A 19,592-nucleotide genomic window follows, 5' to 3' on the forward strand; every position below is an offset into this window, starting at 1 on the left:
GGGCTTTCATGTGCCTTTTACTGAGGAGTAGCTTCCGCCTGGCCACTCTACCATAAAGGCCTGATTGGTGGAGTGCTGCAGAGATGGTTGTCCTTCTGGAAGGTTCTCCCATCTCCCCAGAGGAACTCTGGTACTCTGTCAGTGAGACCCTCAGGCCCTTCTCTACCGATTGCTCAGTTTGGCCGGGAGGCCAGCTCTAGGAAGAGTCTTGGTGATTCCAAACTTCTTCCATTTAAGAATGATGGAGACCACTGTGTTCTTGTGGCCCTTCAATTCAGCAGACATTTTATGGTACCCTTCCCCAGATCTGTGACTTGACACAGTCCTGTCGGAGCTCTACGGACATTTCCTTGGACCTCATGTCTTTGTTTTTGCTCTGACATGCATTGTCAACTCTGGGACTTTATATAGACAGCTGTGTGCCTTTCCAAATCATGTCCAATCAATTTGAATTTACCACAGGTGGACTCAAATTGTAGAAACATCTCAAGGAGGATTAATAGAAACATGATGCACCTGAGCTCAATAGCCTGAGCTCAATAGCCTGAGCTCAATAGCAAAGGGTCTGAATTATTATTATTTATTTTTTATTTAACTAGGTTAGAAACAAATTATTATTTACAATGACGGCCTAGGAACAGTGGGTTAACTGCCTTCTTCAGGGGCAGAACGACAGATTTTTACCTTGTCAGCTCTGGGATTCGATCTTGCAACGCTCTAGTCCAACGCTCTAACCACTAGTCTACCTGCCACTCCAAACACACCCTGAAAGCACCGAATGGACTTGAATACTTATGTAAATAAGGTATTTCTGTTTTTTATTTGTAATAGATTTGCTCAAATTTTTAAACCTGTTTTTGCTTTGTCATTATGGGGTATTGTGTGTAGATTTCTGAGGAAATTGTTTATTTTAATCCATTTTAGAATAAGTCTTTAAAGTAACAATGTGGAAAACGTCACGGGGTCTGAATACTTTCTGAATGCACTGTATAAAACGCTGGTGTGCATCCACACTCGAAGTTTATCGTTCTACAGTCCTACACCTGTCAATCAACTGATCAATGCATCCTATTGCATGCTGCATATTAATAAGGTGGTAACACAAGCCCATTCGGTGCTTTCAGGGTGTGTTCATTGTCATAGTGACAACTGCAAATAATGTCAATGTACATGTAGGCCTAATAACAAAAAGTGTATGCAGTTCCTTCAGAAAGTATTTTTCCCCATGACTTTTCTACATTTTGTGTTACAGACGGAATTTAAAATGGATTAAATGTAGATGTTGTGTCACTGGCCTACACACAGTACCCCATAATGTCAAATTGCAATTCAAATTCTTGTTATGGAAAGTCCAAATAAGTTCAGGAGTAAAAATGTGCTTATCATATTGCATAATAAGTTGCATGGATTCGTTGTCCAATAATAGTGGTTAACATAAAAAAAATGTAATCACTACCCCGTCTCTGTACCCCACGTATATAATTAGCATTATGGTTCCTCAATCGAGTAGTTAATTTCAAAATGCAGATTCAACCACAAAGACCAGGGACGTTTTTCAATGCTTCACAAAGAAGGGCACCTGTTGGTGGAAGAAGAAAAAAAGAAGCAGATACTGATTTCCTTTCAGCATGGTGAAGTTATTAGTTAGGATTTGGATGGAGTATCACTACACCAGGTCACTACCAGTGGTGTGTACTCATGTACACCAAGGGAAGCCAGGCTTCCCCCAAAAAATGTACCAATAAAAATAACACAAAATAATTGAGTCTCTCTGTGTTGAATTCATAATTTATAAATTCATACATTGTGCCCCTGGCCTGCAAGGATGGAAGTTTGATATATATATATATAAGTCGGAAGTTTACATACACTTAGGTTAGAGTCATTAAAACTCGTTTTTCAACCACTCCACACATTTCTTGTTAACAAACTGTAGATTTGGCAAGTCGGTTAGGACATCTACTTTGTGCATAACACAAGTAATTTTTCCAACAATTGTTTGCAGACAGATTATTTCATTTATAATTCACTGTATCACAGTTCCAGTGGGTCAGAAGTTTACATACACTAAGTTGACTGTGCCTTTAAACGGCTTGGAAAATTCCAGAAAATTATGTCATGGCTTTAGAAGCTTCTGATAGGCTAATTGACACTGGAGGTGTACCTGTGGATGTATTTCAAGGCCTACCTTCAAACTCAGTGCCTCTTTGCTTGACATCATGGGAAAATCAAAAGAAATCAGCCAGGACCTCAGAAAATAAAATAATTGTTCACCTCCACAAGTCTGGTTCATCCTTGGGAGCAATTTCCAAATGCCTGAAGGTACCACGTTCATCTGTACAAACAATAGTACGCAAGTATAAACACCATGGGACCACACAGCCATCACACCGCTCAGGAAGGAGACGTGTTCTGTCTCCTAGGGATGAACGTACTTTGGTGCGAAAAGTGCAAATCAATCCCAGAACAGCAGCAAAGGGCCTTGTGAAGATTCTGGAGGAAACCGTTACGAAAGTATCTATATCCACAGTAAAACTAGTCCTATATTGACAACAAGGAAGAAGCCACTGCTCCAAAACTGCCATAAAAAAGCCAGACTACGGTTTGCAACTGCACATGGGGACAAAGATCGTACTTTTTGGAGAAATGTCCTCTGGTCTGAAGAAACAAAAATAGAACTGTTTGACCATAATGACCATGGTTATGTTTGGAGGAAAAAGGGGGAGGCTTGCAAGCCGAAGAACACCATCCCAGCCGTGAAGCATGGGCGTGGCAGCATCATGTTGTGGGGGTGCTTCGCTGCAGGAGGGACTGGTGCACTTCACAAAATAGATGGCATCATGAGGCAGGAAAATTAAGTGGATATATTTAAGCAACATTTCAAGACATCAGTCAGGAAGTTAAAGCTTGGTTGCAAATGGGTCTTCCAAATGGACAATGACCCTAAGCATACTTCCAAAGTTGGGCAAAATGGCTTAAAGACAACAAAGTCAAGGTATTGGAGTGGTCATCACAAAGCCCTGACCTCAATTCCGTAGAACATTTGTGGGCAGAATTGAAAAAGCGTGTGCGAGGAAAGAGGCCTACAAACCTGTCTCAGTTACACCAGTTCTGTCAGGAGGTATGGGCCAAAATTCACCCAACTTATTGTGGGAAGCTTGTGCAATGCTCCCAAATACTAACTGAGTGTATGTGAACTTCTGACCCACTGGGAATGTGATGAAAGCTGAAATAAATTATTCTCTCTACTATTATTTTGACATTTCACATTCTTAAAATAAAGTGGTGATCCTAACTGACCTAAGACAGGGAATTTTTCAAGGATTAAATGTCAGGAATTGTGAAACTAAGTTTAAATGTATTTGGCTGAGGTAGGGCAATACTTATTTTCCACCATAATTTGCAAATAAATTCATTAAAAATCCTACAATGTGATTTTCAGGATTTTTTTTTTCTCATTTTGTCTGTCATAGTTGAAGTGTACCTATGATGAAAATTACAGGCCCTATCTTTTTAAGTGGGAGAACTTGCACAATTGGTGGCTGACTAAATACTTTTTTGCCGCACTGTATATCCATCCTGCCCTGCCTTTCTAAAGTCTTCAAATGCCAAGTTAACAAACAGATCACTGACCATTTCAAATCCCACCGTACTTTCTCCACTGTGCAATCGTGTTTCCGAGCTGGTCACGGGTGCACCTCAGCCACGCTCATTGTACTAAACGATATCATAGCTGCCATCGATAAAAGACAGTACTGTGCAGCCATCTTCGTCGACCTGGCCAAGGCTTTCGACTCTGTCAATCACCGTATTCTTATCGGGAGACTCAACAGACTTAGTTTCTCAAATAACTGCCTCGCCTTGATCACCAACTACTCAGACAGAGTTCAGTGTGTCAAATCGGAGGGCTTGTTTTCTGGACCTCTGGCAGTCTCTATGGGGGTACCACAGGGTTCAATTCTCGGGCTGACTCTTTTTTTTTCTGTATATATCAATGATGTCGCTCTTGCTGCGCATGATTCCTTGATCCACCTCTACGCAGACGACACAATTCTGTATATATCTGGTCCTTCTTTGGACACTGTGTTAACAAACCTTCAAACGTGCTTCAATGCCATACAACACTCCTTCCATGGCCTCCAACTGGTCTTAAACGCTAGTAAAACTAAATGCATGCTCTTCAACCGATCGCTGCCCGCACCCGCACGCCAGATTAGCATCACTACTCTGGACGGTTCTGACTTAGAATTATGTGGACAACTACAAATACCTAGGAGTCTGGCTAGACTGTAAACTCTCCTTACAGACTCATATTAAGCATTTCCAATCCAAAATTAAATCTAGAATCGGCTTCCTATTTTGCAACAAAGCCTCCTTCACTCACGCTGCCTAACATACCCTTGTAAAGCTGACTATCCTACCGATCCTCGACTTTGGCGATGTCATTTACAAAATAGCCTCCAACACTCTACTCAGACTGCATCCAGTTTGCTATCACAGTGCCATCTGTTTTGTCACCAAAGCCCCATATACCACCCAGAACTGCAACCTTGCATGCTCTCGCTACATATTCATCGCCATACCCACTGGCTCCAGGTCATCTATAAGTCTTTGCTAGATAAAGCTCCGACGAATTGCAAAAATCGCTGAAGTTGGAGACTTATCTCCCCCACTAACTTCAAGCATCAGCTATCTGAGCAGCTTACCGATCGCTGCAGCTGTACACAGCCCATCTGTAAATAGCCCATCTAACTACCTACCTCGTCCCCATATTGTTTTTATTTACTTTCTTTTGCACATCAGTATTTCTACTTGCACATCATCATCTGCACATCTATTACTCCAGTGTTCACTTGCTAAATTGTAATTACCTTGCTACTATGGCCTATTTATTGCCTTACCTCCTTACGCCATTTGCACACACTGTATATACATTTTTCTATTGTGTTATTGACTGTACTTTGGTTTATCCCACGTGTAACTCTGTTTTTTGTCGCACTGCTTTGCTTTATCTTGGCCAGGTCGCAGTTGTAAATGAGAACTTATTCTCAACTGGCCTACCTGGTTAAATAAAAAAATCATTGTATTATACTAATCATAGGTTATTTGTTGAAATGGTGGAGGCAGCTCCTGTGTTCTTTGCAACTTGCGGTAACTCTCTGGTTCTAAATCAATAGTTTAGTGGTGCGGAAATATTGGAAACATTAACTTGCTTGTGCAATGCTGTAGGTCATGTACCTAACTGTTTGTTATATGCCATTTGCTTTTGGTTGTTCTCTGGTTTTGTGATGAAATAAAGGTGTGGTTAAATTTATTCTGCCACTGTGTCTTCTTATTGTCTCAGCCTTAGGCCTGTATATCACGGTGGCAAGGGATGTGAACTAACAGGTTATAGTGCAAACAACGCAATTATCACAACACAAAGGTTGTAATATGGCTTTTTTATGGCTTGGCTTCCCCAGGGATTTTACCCACGCACCACTACTGGTCATTACAAAGATACAGGCATCCTGTCTAACTCAGTTGCCGAAGAGGAAGAAAACGGCTCAGGGATTTCACCATGAGACCAATGGTGGTTATAAAACAGTTCGAGTTTAGTGTTTGTGATATGAGAGAACTGAGGATGGATCAACAACATTGAAGATACTCAAAAAATACTAACCTAAATGACAGAGTGAAAAGGAAGCCTGTACAGAATCAAAATATTCCAAAACATAAATCCTGTTTGCAATTAGGCACTAAAGTAAAACTGCAAAACATGTGGCAAAGAAATTACATTTTTGTACTGAATACAAAGTGTTTTGTTTGGGGCTAATACAACACATCACTGAGTACCACTCTTCATATTTTCAAGCATGGTGGTGGCTGCATCATGCTATGGGTATGCTTGTCATCGGCAAGAACTATGGAGTGTTTTAGGTTTAAAAAATAAATGGAATTTAGCTATAAGCACAGAGAAATTAACCTTTTCAGCAGAACAATAACCTAAATCACAAGGCCAAATCTACACGGGTTGCTCAGCAAGCTGACATTGAATGTTCCTGAGTGGCTTAGTCACAGTTTTGACTTAAATTGGCTTGAAAATCTAAGGTAATACTTGAAAATGGCTGTCTAGCAATGATCAACAATCAACTTGACAGAGCTTGAATAAATGTACAACGAATAATGGTCAAATATTGTACAATCCAGTTGGCAAAGCTCTTGGAGACTTACCCATAGACTCACAGCTGTGATCGCCATCAAAGGTGCTTCTACAAAGTATTTACTCGGGTGTGAATTCTCATGTAAATTAGATTTCAAATTTCATTTTTTTTTTTAAATTAGCTCCATTTTCTAAAAACATGTTTTCACTTTGACATTATGGGGTATTGTGTGTAGATGGGTGAGAGAAATATTTAATCCATTTTAATTCAGGTTGTGTAACAACAATGTGGAATAAGTCAAGGGGTTTGAGTACTTTCTCAAGGCACTGTAATCTGTGAAAGCTTGCTTGCTTGCCAGTCCAGGCTACTTCCAGACACAAGACCTTGTTAGACCGTTTCAAGCTATCTAAAACGGTGAGTGACTAGCTGTGTACTGTTTCGGCAGTGTGAAAGTACAAACACTTCCCACGTTCGAACACACACGCAAACACAAACATATACACAAGAGACACCCAAAGCACGCCTCTAAAACACATCTTGTTCAGTCGCTATTTCTAATGAGGATAATTGAAAGGCTAAATGGTTGTGTGGCTCAGCTGGTAGAGCATGATGTTTGCAACCCCAGGGTTGTGGGTTCGATTTCCACTGGGGACCAGTACAAAAATGTATGCACTCACTAGTGTAAGTCTCTCTGGGTAAGAGCATCTGCTAAATGACTCAAATGTAAATCAGGATGTTCAGCCCCCTTTGACCTCCGACTCAGCTCATCAGATTGTCTTACATTACATGAAACTAAATAAAGTGTCTTTATCACTGAAGCTCCTTTCAAACATGCCCTAACAATCACCCCTCTTTCAAAGTCACTGAGATCTCCTCTTCTAGCCATGGTAGCCAAAATAATGTGCAACTGGGCCTGACCAGCATTTTTATACATGACCCTATGCAGATGTGATGTGTGGAAGCACCTGCTTTCAATATACTTTGTATCCCTCATTTACTCAAGTGTTTCCTTTTATTTTGGCAGTTACCTGTATGTTCCTTTTGAGAGCAGACATAAGCAGACAGGCAGGCAGGCAAAGAGGGGGCTGTTGACGTTACTATGCTGAAGTAAAAGTAAAGTGTAGATGCTTCTATATCAGACACGAAACTAAAACTTCCCGGTTCTTCAGAAATCTCTCTATACAACTACGCAGTATCTTTTATTCCTGTGGTTCTCTAATTAATCTAAGGGCAATAAGAACGGAGTCAACATCAACAGACGCACTCTGTTTACCAGGACAAGATCAAGTGAACTTTGCTGTGAACATGGCTTCTCCTGTTTTATTTTTATATTTTGAACACGTGTATTTGGTTGAACTTCTAGAGGACTTTTTTAGAGGATTAGTTGATATTTCTCCCATATTTCCCCCTGGATGTGTTCACTGAGCCTGTCTCTATTCCATGTGGACACAACTTCTGCAAGCCCTGTATCAGAGGATGCTGGGATACCAGTGACCTGTACCAGTTTATGTAAGGATAAGTTCTATAGAGAACCTGAGCTTTGTCTCAACACAACGTTCAGAGAGATTGTAGAGAATTTTAAGAAGATGAGAGTCAGAGGTAAAGATGAGTCCCCTGCCAAGCCTGGAGAAGTGTCCTGTGACTTCTGCACTGAGATGAAGCTCAAGGCCCTGAAGTCCTGTGTGTTGTGTCAGACCTCTTACTGTGAGACTCACCTGGAGCCTCATCAGAGAGTCCCAGCATAAAGAGACACAAGCTGATCAACCCTGTGGAGAACCTGGAAGACAGGATGTGTAAGAAGCACAAGAGACTCCTGGAGCTGTTCTGTAGGACTGACCCGTAGGACTGTGTTTGTGTCTTGTGCTTGAAAACAGACCACATGACTCATGACACTGTCCCTCTAGAGGAAGAGTATGGAGAGAAGATGGCTGAACTTGAGAAGACTGAGGCAGAAGTACAGCAGATGATCCAGGAGAGACTGAAGAAGGTTCAGGAGATCAAACATTCAGTAGATCTGAGTCAGAAAGATGCAGAGGGAGAGATATCAGACAGTGTACAGGTCTTCACTGCTCTGGTTCGCTCCATTGAGAGAAGCCAAACAGCTCATTGAGGTGATTGAGGAGAAGCAGAAAGCAGCAGAGAGGCAGGCTGAAGGGCTCATTAAAGACCTGGAGCAGGAAATCACTGAGCTAAAGAGGAGAAGCACTGAGCTGGAGCAGCTCTCACACACTGAGGACCACCTCCACCTCCTACAGAGCTGTCCATCCCTCTGCACCCCTCCACCCACCAAGGACTGGTCTGAGATCAGTGTTCACAGTGATCTGTGTGTGGGGACTGTGAGGAGAGCTGAGAATTGCTGTCCTCTTCTGCCCCAGTAATAATATAAGTGGTGAAAACTCTGCCCCTCTGATCATCACCCCTGTCAATCACCCAACATGATTTTTAATGTCACAACTAAGTGTCAGTCTTGAACAGACGGTAGTGTGAAAATTACTATTTTAAAGGTCCTTAATAAGGATATCTGGTAATATCTCTCTGTCACATGAAAAGGTTGTTTCAATTCATCTTAAATAAAGTAGGATTTATTGTATTTACATGTGATGCAGTTATCCCCCCCTCCATGCCTGCTATAAAGTAAAGAATACCTTGTTTGTCTGAGAACATGTATCTCTGCAGTCCAACAGAGAGGACAGTGGTATCTTTCAACTAAACTGCTGGTCCTAAATTGCTTCAATGTTTCTGTGGTTATGTAAATAGATGTGTTGCCCTATGCTTGTGAGCAACCCCAGTGTGCAGTGCCTGTTCAGGCTGTTCTCTCTCTCTCTCTGAGGAGTGGAAAGTTACCTGTGCTGTGTTTGCTCAGGGTGTTATCTCCGAGTCAGCAGCCCCTCTCTCTCTCTCTAACCCCAGTACACATCCTCAGCTGCTGCATTCGACTCTGCCCTCTACTAAGAACGGTGTGTTCTCTCTGAGAATTCAACCTCTATCCCTCTCCCTCTACTTTAGAGAATTCCCTTTGCTTTCCCACACTTTCTTTGGTAGGATTCTTTGAATGGGGCTTCAATGGTTTCAGAGATGGCGTCATGCAATTCCGGCTGTGCCTTTCCCACCTCTCAAGTCTGACATGGACACTACAGAGAGGCCCATCCAGGATCATCAATGTCTTCCACAATTAGTTAGATCGAAGTAGATAGCTAGTGTGAAGGAACATTTTGTTCTCTGAACACAGAGCCTTGAATTGTACATCTTGTCTCATACAATCATTGGTTCCTGTAGGTGCTGGGTAGAGATATGAGGGGGAGACGGTCATGACCCCCTCCTTAGACCTTTTGGCAGAACGCCCAGAATATGTTCTATAAGTAAAGATGGGAGACGTTGCCAGACACATGCAGGAACCAAACATTAATTATGAATAACTAATAAGCTAAATCATGCAAATATACAGTGCATTCGGTAAGTATTCAGACCCCTTGACTTTTTCCACATTTTGTTTCCTCATTCATCTACACACAATATCCCATAATGACAAAGCAAAAACAGGTTTTTAGAAATGTTTGCAAATGTATAATGATATTACATTTGCATAAGTATTTAGACCCTTTACTCAGAACTTTGTTGAAGCATCTTTGGCAGCGTTTACAGCCTCGAGTCTTCTTGGGTGTGACGCTACAAGCTTGGCACACCTGACCTGTATTTGGTGAGTTTCTACCATTATTCTCTGCAGATCCTCTCAAGCTCTGTCAGGTTGGATGGGGAGCGTCGCTGAACAGCTATTTTCAGGTCTCTTCAGAGATGTTCGATTGGGTTCAAGTCCAGGGCTCTGGTTGGGTTCAAGTCCGGGGCTCTGGCTGGGTCACTCAAGGACATTCAGAGACTTGTCCCAAAGCCACTCCTGTGTTGTCTTGGCTGTGTGCATAGGTTCGTTGTCCTGTTAGAAGGGGAACCATCGCCCCAGTCTGTGGTCCGGAGCGCTCTGGGGCAGGTTTTCATCAAGCATCTTTCTGTACTTTGCTCCGTTCATCTTTCCCTCGATCCTGACTTTTCTTCCAGTCCCTGCCGCTGAAAAACATCAGTACAGCATGATGCTGATCTCGGTGGATCCAAATTTCTTTGATTTAAGAATGATGGAGGGCATTGTGTTCTTGGGGACCTTCAATGCTGCAGACTGTTTTGGTACCCTTCCCCAGAACTGTGCCTCGACACAATCCCGTACGGGGCTCTACGGACAATTCCTTCGACCTCGTGGCTTGTTTTTTTCCTCTGACATGCACTGTCAAATGTGGGACCTTATATAGACAGGTGTGTGCTTTTCCAAATGATGTCCAATCAATTGAATTTACTACAGGTGGACTCCAATCAAATTGTAGAAACTTCTCAAGGATGATCAATAAAAACAGGATGCACCTGAGCTCAATTTTGAGTCTCATTGCAAAGGGATTGAATACTTATGTAAAGGTTTTTATTTATTTATTTGTAATAAATTTGCAAACAATTCCAAAAACCTTTTTAGATTAGTCTTTTATGGGGTAATGTGTGTAGGCAATTTAAAAAAATATATATTTAATCAATTTTAGAATAAGGCTGTAATGTGGAAAAGGGGAAGGGGTCTAAACACTTTGCAGTGTAACTTGTCTTTGTAAACAGTATATAAGAGAACTAACTGGACTGCCCCAGCGGAGCTCCTGACAGACGTGTACTACTTGGTGCATTAAGTTTGTTGGAACCTCTCAGCTGTTTAATATAGAATGATTAATTTAAGATTGACTTCAGGTGTCCCTGGTGGTAATTTCCACGACACAAGCTAAACACGTCATTTCAAATGTTAGTGTGTAATTGAGATGGGACAGAGGAGCATCATGACCTTCACCATTTTCTTACTGCGCAGCGTTCTAAGGCGCTGCATCTTGGTGCAAGAGGCGTCACTACAGACCCTGGTTCGAATCCAGACTATCACATCCAGCTGTGATTGGGAGTCCCATAGGGCGGCGCACAATTGTCCCAGCGTCGTCCAGGGTAGGCCGTCATTGTAAATAAGAATTTGTTCTTAATCCAGGTTTGGCCGGGGTAGGCTGTCATTGTAAATAAGAATTTGTTCTTAATCCAGGTTTGGCCGGGGTATGCCGTCATTGTAAATAATAATTTGTTCTTAATCCAGGTTTGGCCGGGGTATGCCGTCATTGTAAATAATAATTTGTTCTTAATCCAGGTTTGGCCGGGGTAGGCCGTCATTGTAAATAATAATTTGTTCTTAATCCAGGTTTGGCCGGGGTATGCCGTCATTGTAAATAAGAATTTGTTCTTAACTGACTTGCCTGGTTAAGTAAAGGTTAAATCCATTTGAGTCTATATCTATGGACCCATCTCCTAATTTCTTAAAATGTCCTAATCGGGTCAAAGTTCTGTACCAGAAGTGCTGCTAATTTTACCAGGCTGGTCCATTAAGAACAACTTATTATTTACAATGACGGCCCGGCAAGAGGCCTCCTGTGGGGCAAGGGCCTGGATTTAAAAAATTTAAAAAATGTAAAGTAAGAGAAGACGGACAACACAGATGGAAGACACTTGAAGGGAGACCTATGGCAACAACACAACCTGGTACAAACCTTAAGGCCAGACAACAGCACGAAGTACAGAAAAGGCAGAGACCAAGTACATCACACAAAACAGCTACAAATGACAATGAGTGTCCAAAACTATCCAGTTTTGCAGATGGTTCCAGTCGCTAGCTGCAGCGAACTGGAAAGAGGAGCGTCCCAGGGATGTGTTTAGCTTTGAGGACCTTTAACAGAATGTGACTGGAAAATCAGGTGTTGTATGTAGAGGATGCCTAAGAGAATTTTAGAAATGAGCAGAGGATCTTGCGTTGAGTATGTAGAGATGGCCAGTTAACAGAGGAGTATAGAGAGCAATGATGTGTCCTATACATTTGTGGCAAATCTGATGGTAAAGAACATCTAGCCACTCGAGCACCGTTACTGGCCGATCTGTATATTACATCTCCGTAATCTAGCAAGGGTAGGATGCTCATCTGAATCAGGGTTAGTTTGTCAGATGGGGTGAAGGAGGAGCGATGTATGTTACAGAAAACCTAGATGTAACCTTAGCCTGCAACCTGGTTATGTGCTCCAGGAAGGACAAAGTACTGTCTAGACAGAATTGGCTGGTGTGAAAAGGGATGGTAGGGAGAAAGAGGTATTAGATAGGTATGTTTCTGTTGTGCTTATTAATTATTCTGGCATTTCACATCAGTTTTCCAAGCAAATATATTCAAAGCACACACTTGAAAACAAACAAAGACACTCTCTTTAGACCAAACACATTCAAAGCGTTTCCTGTGTAAATCTTTTTCATTAGAAAGATGGAGACAAAGGACTGATGCAGGATCCCATCCAGCCGCAGGACATCAAACGGTGTCTGGTTCCATTCTGGAGAGTCTTCTCCTCCGCTCTCTTCTCTGCATTGATTAGACCGCTCTAGTTAGTACTGTTATGGTGGAAGGAGATTTTGGACGTCGTTGTCTCTGCTTGTCTGTCTGTCGATTGTCTCCTAAAATGTATTTAGACAACGCAATTTGGATTTGGGGAGTTTTTAAACTCTTCTGTTGATTGTCTGTGTGGTGTGGGTGTGTCAAAGGGGTATTTGGATTTGGGGAGAGTTTTTAAACTCTTCTGTTGATTGTCTATGTGGTGTGGATGTGTCGAAGGGGGATTTGGTGGACAGTGACACTCAATAAAAGGACAGAGGGGAAAGAAGATTGAACTTGATAGACCGGGACAAGGAGAGAGGGCCTTAAGAGAAAGAGGAAGTGTTTGATTCACTGCTCTGTCACAAGGAGTAAAGTCAGTGTTATTTCAGGCTACCTACTTTGCACGCTACACACTATATGTTGCGAGGCAAATAGACTTTGTCGTGTGACCCTTGGGGGTTTCCATACTTAACGCGTTCTGCATAGAGACAGATTTTTCAAAGCCATCATTGTTAGAATCCTAGATGAACCGAGGAATTCAGACACACCTATGAAACACACACAGTTAGAAAATAATTCCCTCTTTATCCCAAGATAGTATATGCTTCTTGTGATTTTGGTATTTGAAATGATCCATTTCCCTATAATGTATTTGCTGCTGGTAACAATAGATTTCACTTTGTTTTCCTTTACACATGGTTATCAGTTGAATTCCTTATAGTATAGCTGTCATACTGGCCCTCTGTCTCTGGTCGGGCTAATTGCAGTGGGCAGCGGTTCAAGCTCTTTGTTTGTTGGACAGTGAAACAGGAATAACACCAACCACTGGCAGACCGTTTCTTTTCTCTAAAACACAATGGCCCAGTGCTCCTCTCTCTCACTCACTCACTCACTCACTCACTCTCTCTCTCACACACACACACACACACACACACACACACACACATATATATATTATATTAATTTGTCTCTCTCATTCCTCGGCTCAGTTTTCTTTGTGTTTCCATGGTGTTTCTTAGAAAATGTCTGTAAAGAGGTGTGTAATGTAGCTTTTTGGCAATTTCTCTCCCTCGCTTCAACGTCTCGGTGGGACGCCACTATGCTTTGTGAATCGTGTGCATCTGTTTTATATTGGGGGTGTGATGCCTTACAATCAGGAATAGCTTACATTGATTTACACGTGATATTAATTGTGTTGCTGTGTGATAGGTCTTTAAGCTATCGGCACTCTCTCATTCCCTCTCCCTCCCTTTATTATGTTACTCTTGTACAGATTTACATTATGTAAAGTCATTCTGTATATTAAACTCTCTCTCGCTCTGTGTGTGTGTGCCTCTCAGGTGTTCCTGTTGCTGTGTATAGCAGACTGGATGGTGTACTCTATGTGGCGTAGTGGTAAAGACCCAGACAGTTTCTCCATCCCCTACCTGACCGCCCTGGGCGACCTCCTGGGCACCGCTCTCCTGGCCCTCAGCTTCCAATTCCTGTGGTACATCGGCGACCAGGACAGCGACGTGGGTGACTGAGATGACCCCTGATCCCTGGCAGAGGGGTCACGCCCGTGCCTCTACCCCTGACCCAGAACCCCTACCTCTTCTCTTATGCCTTGCGGGGTTGTTCCCGTTGAGGCAGTTTGCCTCACTCAGCTATTGGTCGCTGGAACAATCCTCTGCCTTTCCTATTGTGCAAAGTAACACTTAACACTATGCTGATTGAGCCAATGAGGAGCTCCAGATGTTCATTTGGAAGAAAAACAATATTATATTGGAAAGACATTTCTATGCATCTGGCTCCTTTTCTCCATTCAACCAATGACACTGCATTCTAAAAAATCTTTTGCTTCTTACAGTGCAATTTATTAAGAGATTTGACCGTTGTTGTTTCGTTGCAACAAGTCACTTATATCCGGTGGACACTGCAAATTTAGCAGGAAGCCTTCAGTTAGTGAGATCAATGGGCTGCATTGTTTAGTCCTGACAGGGGAGACACATGGTCAGACAGGGTGGAGAAAGGCCAGGTTACTGGAGGTACACAACTCTGTCCCTGGACAGCTGGGGCCAGGGTTTGCAGGGTTTGTCACTGGATCAGGTGTTTTAGAACTGGGATGGAACAAAAGCCTGCACACTATGTTGTTACAGACTAGTATTGCCTTCCCCTTGTCCCAAGCTTTATACAGTCTATACCAGAGCACTGAGTCTACTCTCAGCCCAGACGATATGCATCTCACTCTCTGTGGATGCACTTCATGTAGTCTCTCATTAAGGTCAGTCACAGATTGAACCTCAGTTGTTTTGCATGATCACAAGGAAGGACACATAGAATTGGAGCCTGATCGTGACAGTTAACGGTACTCAAAGGAATGTATTGGATACCTGCTATTTGTATACCTCTCGAGGGACTGATTCTTTCCCCTCTCTCTCTCTCTCTCTCTCTCTCTCTCTCTCTCTCTCTCTATCTATCTCTAATGGGGGTCCAGTCACACAGAGTAGATACTATTGTGGCGTTTTGCAGTCAGGTCCCACATGATCATGTGGTTTTAACCATGGACGTTTCCACGCCAAGCACTCTGTTTACACGTATGTACGTATGTTCACTTCGGTGGCTCTCTGCCGTTGATATTCCAATGAAATGTGCCTGCGGCGATTCACAGGGTGATGAGATGTTATTCTTTCTGATGCCATATTCCTTTAGTTTTCTGTTGGAGCTGTTGTTGTTTTCTAAGCTCGAATAATGTGCTATTAAAAGAGTTTCTTGTTTTCATATTCGCAAACTGTTCTCGGAAACGGATGATGAATTACCATTTTGTGACTCATAAATGAATGTTTAATAAATAAGCTGCCTTCGAATGTGTGATTATCCTGAGTGAAGATTTGCCGGTCCCTCAGAGAGGTTAATTGGATGTTGTAGTATTAGTGGTTGTTCAGTCAAAGCTCTTGTCTAAAGAGGTTTAGGATGAAATGCCTGTAGACAGGGAAGGACAAGATCAGCTCAGAGTCAGACAAATCCGTGTATACCGACACTTGTCTGCAGTAAAGCAATGTTATGATTGAAGTGTTACTGTGGTAGAAATATATTGTGTGCTCTTTGGATGCCCTCGGGAGATCACTGGACAATCACTGTCTCTATCTCCTCCAGTCTCCATGGTAACACCAGTGTGGTATTTCACCTTTCATGACCTCGATGAACACATGAACACACTCCTGTCTTTCTTCCCTCTTTCTTCTCACTGCTTCCTTCTCATTATGTCTTCTCATTCCCTTAGTCTTGCTCTCTAACCATTCTTTCTCAGAGTTCGCTCTCTTTCAGATGTGAGAGACCTGAGAGGTGGGAACAGCACCCCCAGAGACATGTTAACATTACATGCTCCTTTGGGTGGGTACTTATATAAAAATGTCATATCATATCAACTGGTGTGTGAAGTTATATCTTGGCTATGTCACCTACAGGCCGATCTGTCTCTGTGGAGGTGGTATACATATTAGGTGATTCGTTTGAAAGGTGTCATGTCAGATTATGATTATGGAATTAATTGGAAGTGTGAAGAAGGGTTTACTGTAATTGCAGAGGGTTTACTTGGCACAGAGTATAGAGTTGGAAAGAGAAAAGCATTTGAATAACAGCGTATGGACTCAGTCTGACAGTGGTGAAACAGTTTTATATATTATAGTATCTCTACATTCTGACGCCTTGCAAATAAAGTTGCATGGTAAAAAGAAAGATATTCTCTGGTTCTGGACATCAAAGATGAGCTTGAGCAGTAGTCCTTAACCCTCTCCTGGGAAAGATCAGAGATAGAGATGATCTAGAACATTAACCTAGAGAGGATCTAGAACATTAACCTAGAGAGGATCTAGAACATTAACCTAGGGAGGATCTAGAACATTAACGTAGAGATGATCTAGAACATTAACCTAGGGAGGATCTAGAACATTAACCTAGGGAGGATCTAGAACATTAACCTAGGGAGGATCTAGAACATTAACCTAGAGAGGATCTAGAACATTAACCTAGGGAGGATCTAGAACATTAACCTAGAGAGGATCTAGAACATTAAAGTAGAGATGATCTAGAACATTAACCTAGAGAGGATCTAGAACATTAACCTAGAGAGGATCTAGAACATTAACCTAGAGAGGATCTAGAACATTAACCTAGAGAGGATCTAGAACATTAACCTAGAGAGGATCTAGAACATTAACCTAGAGAGGATCTAGAACATTAACCTAGAGAGGATCTAGAACATTAAAGTAGAGATGATCTAGAACATTAACCTAGAGAGGATCTAGAACATTAACCTAGAGAGGATCTAGAACATTAACCTAGAGAGGATCTAGAACATTAAAGTAGAGATGATCTAGAACATTAACCTAGAGAGGATCTAGAACATTAACCTAGAGAGGATCTAGAACATTAACCTAGGGAGGATCTAGAACATTAACCTAGAGAGGATCTAGAACATTAACCTAGAGAGGATCTAGAACATTAACCTAGGGAGGATCTAGAACATTAAAGTAGAGATGATCTAGAACATTAACCTAGAGAGGATCTAGAACATTAACCTAGAGAGGATCTAGAACATTAAAGTAGAGATGATCTAGAACATTAACCTAGAGAGGATCTAGAACATTAACCTAGAGAGGATCTAGAACATTAACCTAGGGAGGATCTAGAACATTAAAGTAGAGATGATCTAGAACATTAAAGTAGAGATGATCTAGAACATTAACCTAGAGAGGATCTAGAACATTAACCTAGAGAGGATCTAGAACATTAAAGTAGAGATGATCTAGAACATTAACCTAGAGAGGATCTAGAACATTAACCTAGAGAGGATCTAGAACATTAACCTAGGGAGGATCTAGAACATTAAAGTAGAGATGATCTAGAACATTAAAGTAGAGATGATCTAGAACATTAACCTAGAGAGGATCTAGAACATTAACCTAGAGAGGATCTAGAACATTAACCTAGGGATGATCTAGAACATTAACCTAGGGAGGATCTAGAACATTAACCTAGGGAGGATCTAGAACATTAACCTAGGGAGGATCTAGAACATTAACCTAGGGAGGATCTAGAACATTAACATAGAAATGATCTAGAACATTAACCTAGGGAGGATCTAGAACATTAACAGAGATGATCTAGAACATTAACCTTTTGATGCTTGTTTCTGAATGCATCACAGTCTGTTGTCTGATCAATAATTAGTAGATCTGATAGTGAGAATCGTTCCAACCACCTCCAACTTTTAGTTTCAACTAGGCCTAAGTCCATCCAATGGATTTCTCTTATCTTTTCATATTTGACAGTACTGATACCATGCTACGTTAACCTATGTACCGTAATACGCCTTAATTTTGCTGTGTTTTTGTTCTTTCTCAGTGAAGTCCGAAGGCGTGACTAAGTAGTTGCAGTTTGTGTATTTTCATGGTTGTGTTGCGGGCTTGTGCGTCTGTCTGCCCCGTTAAAGAGCAGATTTTCATGGTTGTAGAGGAGAGTCTGAAGTGTCAGTACCGTGTGGCTTAACGACCAGAGCAGGACCTCCTCTAAGTCTACAGTAACCAGAACACTGAATTACTCTTGGCTGTCTCTCCACCTCCTGTCTATACTGTATAGGAGGAGTAGGGAATCAGGATGTGATCTATCTAGACTACTGTAGTTTTTATTTTACTCTACTGTCCTCAGTAGATACCTACTCAAATTCTGCCATCACTGACTGCATGGGGGAAAAGACACTTGGAAGTGTGGTTTTAAATGATATAATTATTAAGTGTGTTATAGGATTTCTCTGCCTCCTAACCATTCAGTAGACACTGTAGTTGTTGAGCATGGATAATGTTATTGTGACAGTATAGGGTTAAAACAAAATGTCTGCATTAAGAAAAAATGAGGAGTTGCAAAAAAGTGAACATCAGATGGTTGAGAGAGGGAACTCCCACTGTGTTACTGTTGAGTTAGATGTTAGACATTCATCACTGTTATTACACTAGGTGGTTTTTATGAGGTGGCATGTCTCCAATGCTGGCCCATGTCTCTGCCTGGCTACAGAGAGGAATCATGTACTGTATGACTGCATCACACACACCCACACTCTCACTCTTAATTGTCCATACCTGTGGTATGTACAGTATTCTGTGGGCATGTAACAGTGTGCCTCTGTTGATGTCTAGATGCTCTGGTGTTAACGAGGGGTGCTGAACCTTGTATTGGGGGGGATTTGAGTTGACAGGTTCGACTACTGTTTGGGAAAGGGGGTACAGTCTGCACCACAGGGACCATGACATTGAAGCCTACTCCAGGGGTCTTCTCTGGGCTTCCTGCCCTAACTGAAGGGAAAACAATAGCTGATTCACCCTGGAAGCTAATAGGAAACCGATGATTTTTCCCCGATTATTTTCTCTCCAGTGATTTCAGAGTGTGCCTCAATCGGCCCAGTGTTGCTGTGAGAGATAATCATGACTGTTAGGGGTCAACGAAATGAGGGTTATTAAAATGATAATCATCATCGTTATCATTATACGTTTTCCTACTGTGACTGGAGAGAGAGAGAGAGAGGGGGATGGGTGGGAGAGGGGAAATAACTGGTAGGAAGGAGACATGGAGGAAGGGAAGTAAACGGAGAGTTTCCTGCCTCCCAGGGGTGAGATTCCTTGGTGACTGATGGAGTGGTGTCAGATGCCAGGTTTAACCTTCTGACCTGAACTGTGCTGTTGCCAAGAGTTCAAATAAGAACAGCACAAGTCTTTTTTGTCTACAGTCGGCCTGGTTCATAATCTAACCGTGTCTTTATCACCTCTGAACCTACAGTAGGTTTTATACTGGCTATGTCACTGAGGGGGACTGGGAGGAATCGATGACGCAGGGCCCGATGACTCAGTCTAGTACATTCACTCTACTAAGGAAGTGAAACACCAATCGATTATTCTTTACTTAGACCCCAATCGATCTCATTTGGCAAGAAACTCAGAAAGAGGGAGAAA

General features: G+C 42.0%; 1 protein-coding gene across 1 annotated transcript in view; it reads left to right on the forward strand.

Annotated features, from left to right (window-relative positions):
- LOC112216944 (solute carrier family 41 member 2-like) overlaps nucleotides 1–15,455 on the forward strand; it is a 41,912-nt gene extending 26,457 nt beyond the window's left edge. The window contains exon 11 of the mRNA XM_024377104.2: nucleotides 13,950–15,455. Coding sequence (XP_024232872.2) covers nucleotides 13,950–14,135 — 186 coding nt within the window. The 3' untranslated portion in view covers nucleotides 14,136–15,455. The remainder of the gene's footprint in view (nucleotides 1–13,949) is intronic.
- Nucleotides 15,456–19,592: the final 4,137 nt, after the last annotated feature.

The sequence above is a fragment of the Oncorhynchus tshawytscha genome, linkage group LG17 (genome assembly GCF_018296145.1).
Source record: "Oncorhynchus tshawytscha isolate Ot180627B linkage group LG17, Otsh_v2.0, whole genome shotgun sequence".
In the NCBI taxonomy this organism is placed as follows: domain Eukaryota; kingdom Metazoa; phylum Chordata; class Actinopteri; order Salmoniformes; family Salmonidae; genus Oncorhynchus; species Oncorhynchus tshawytscha.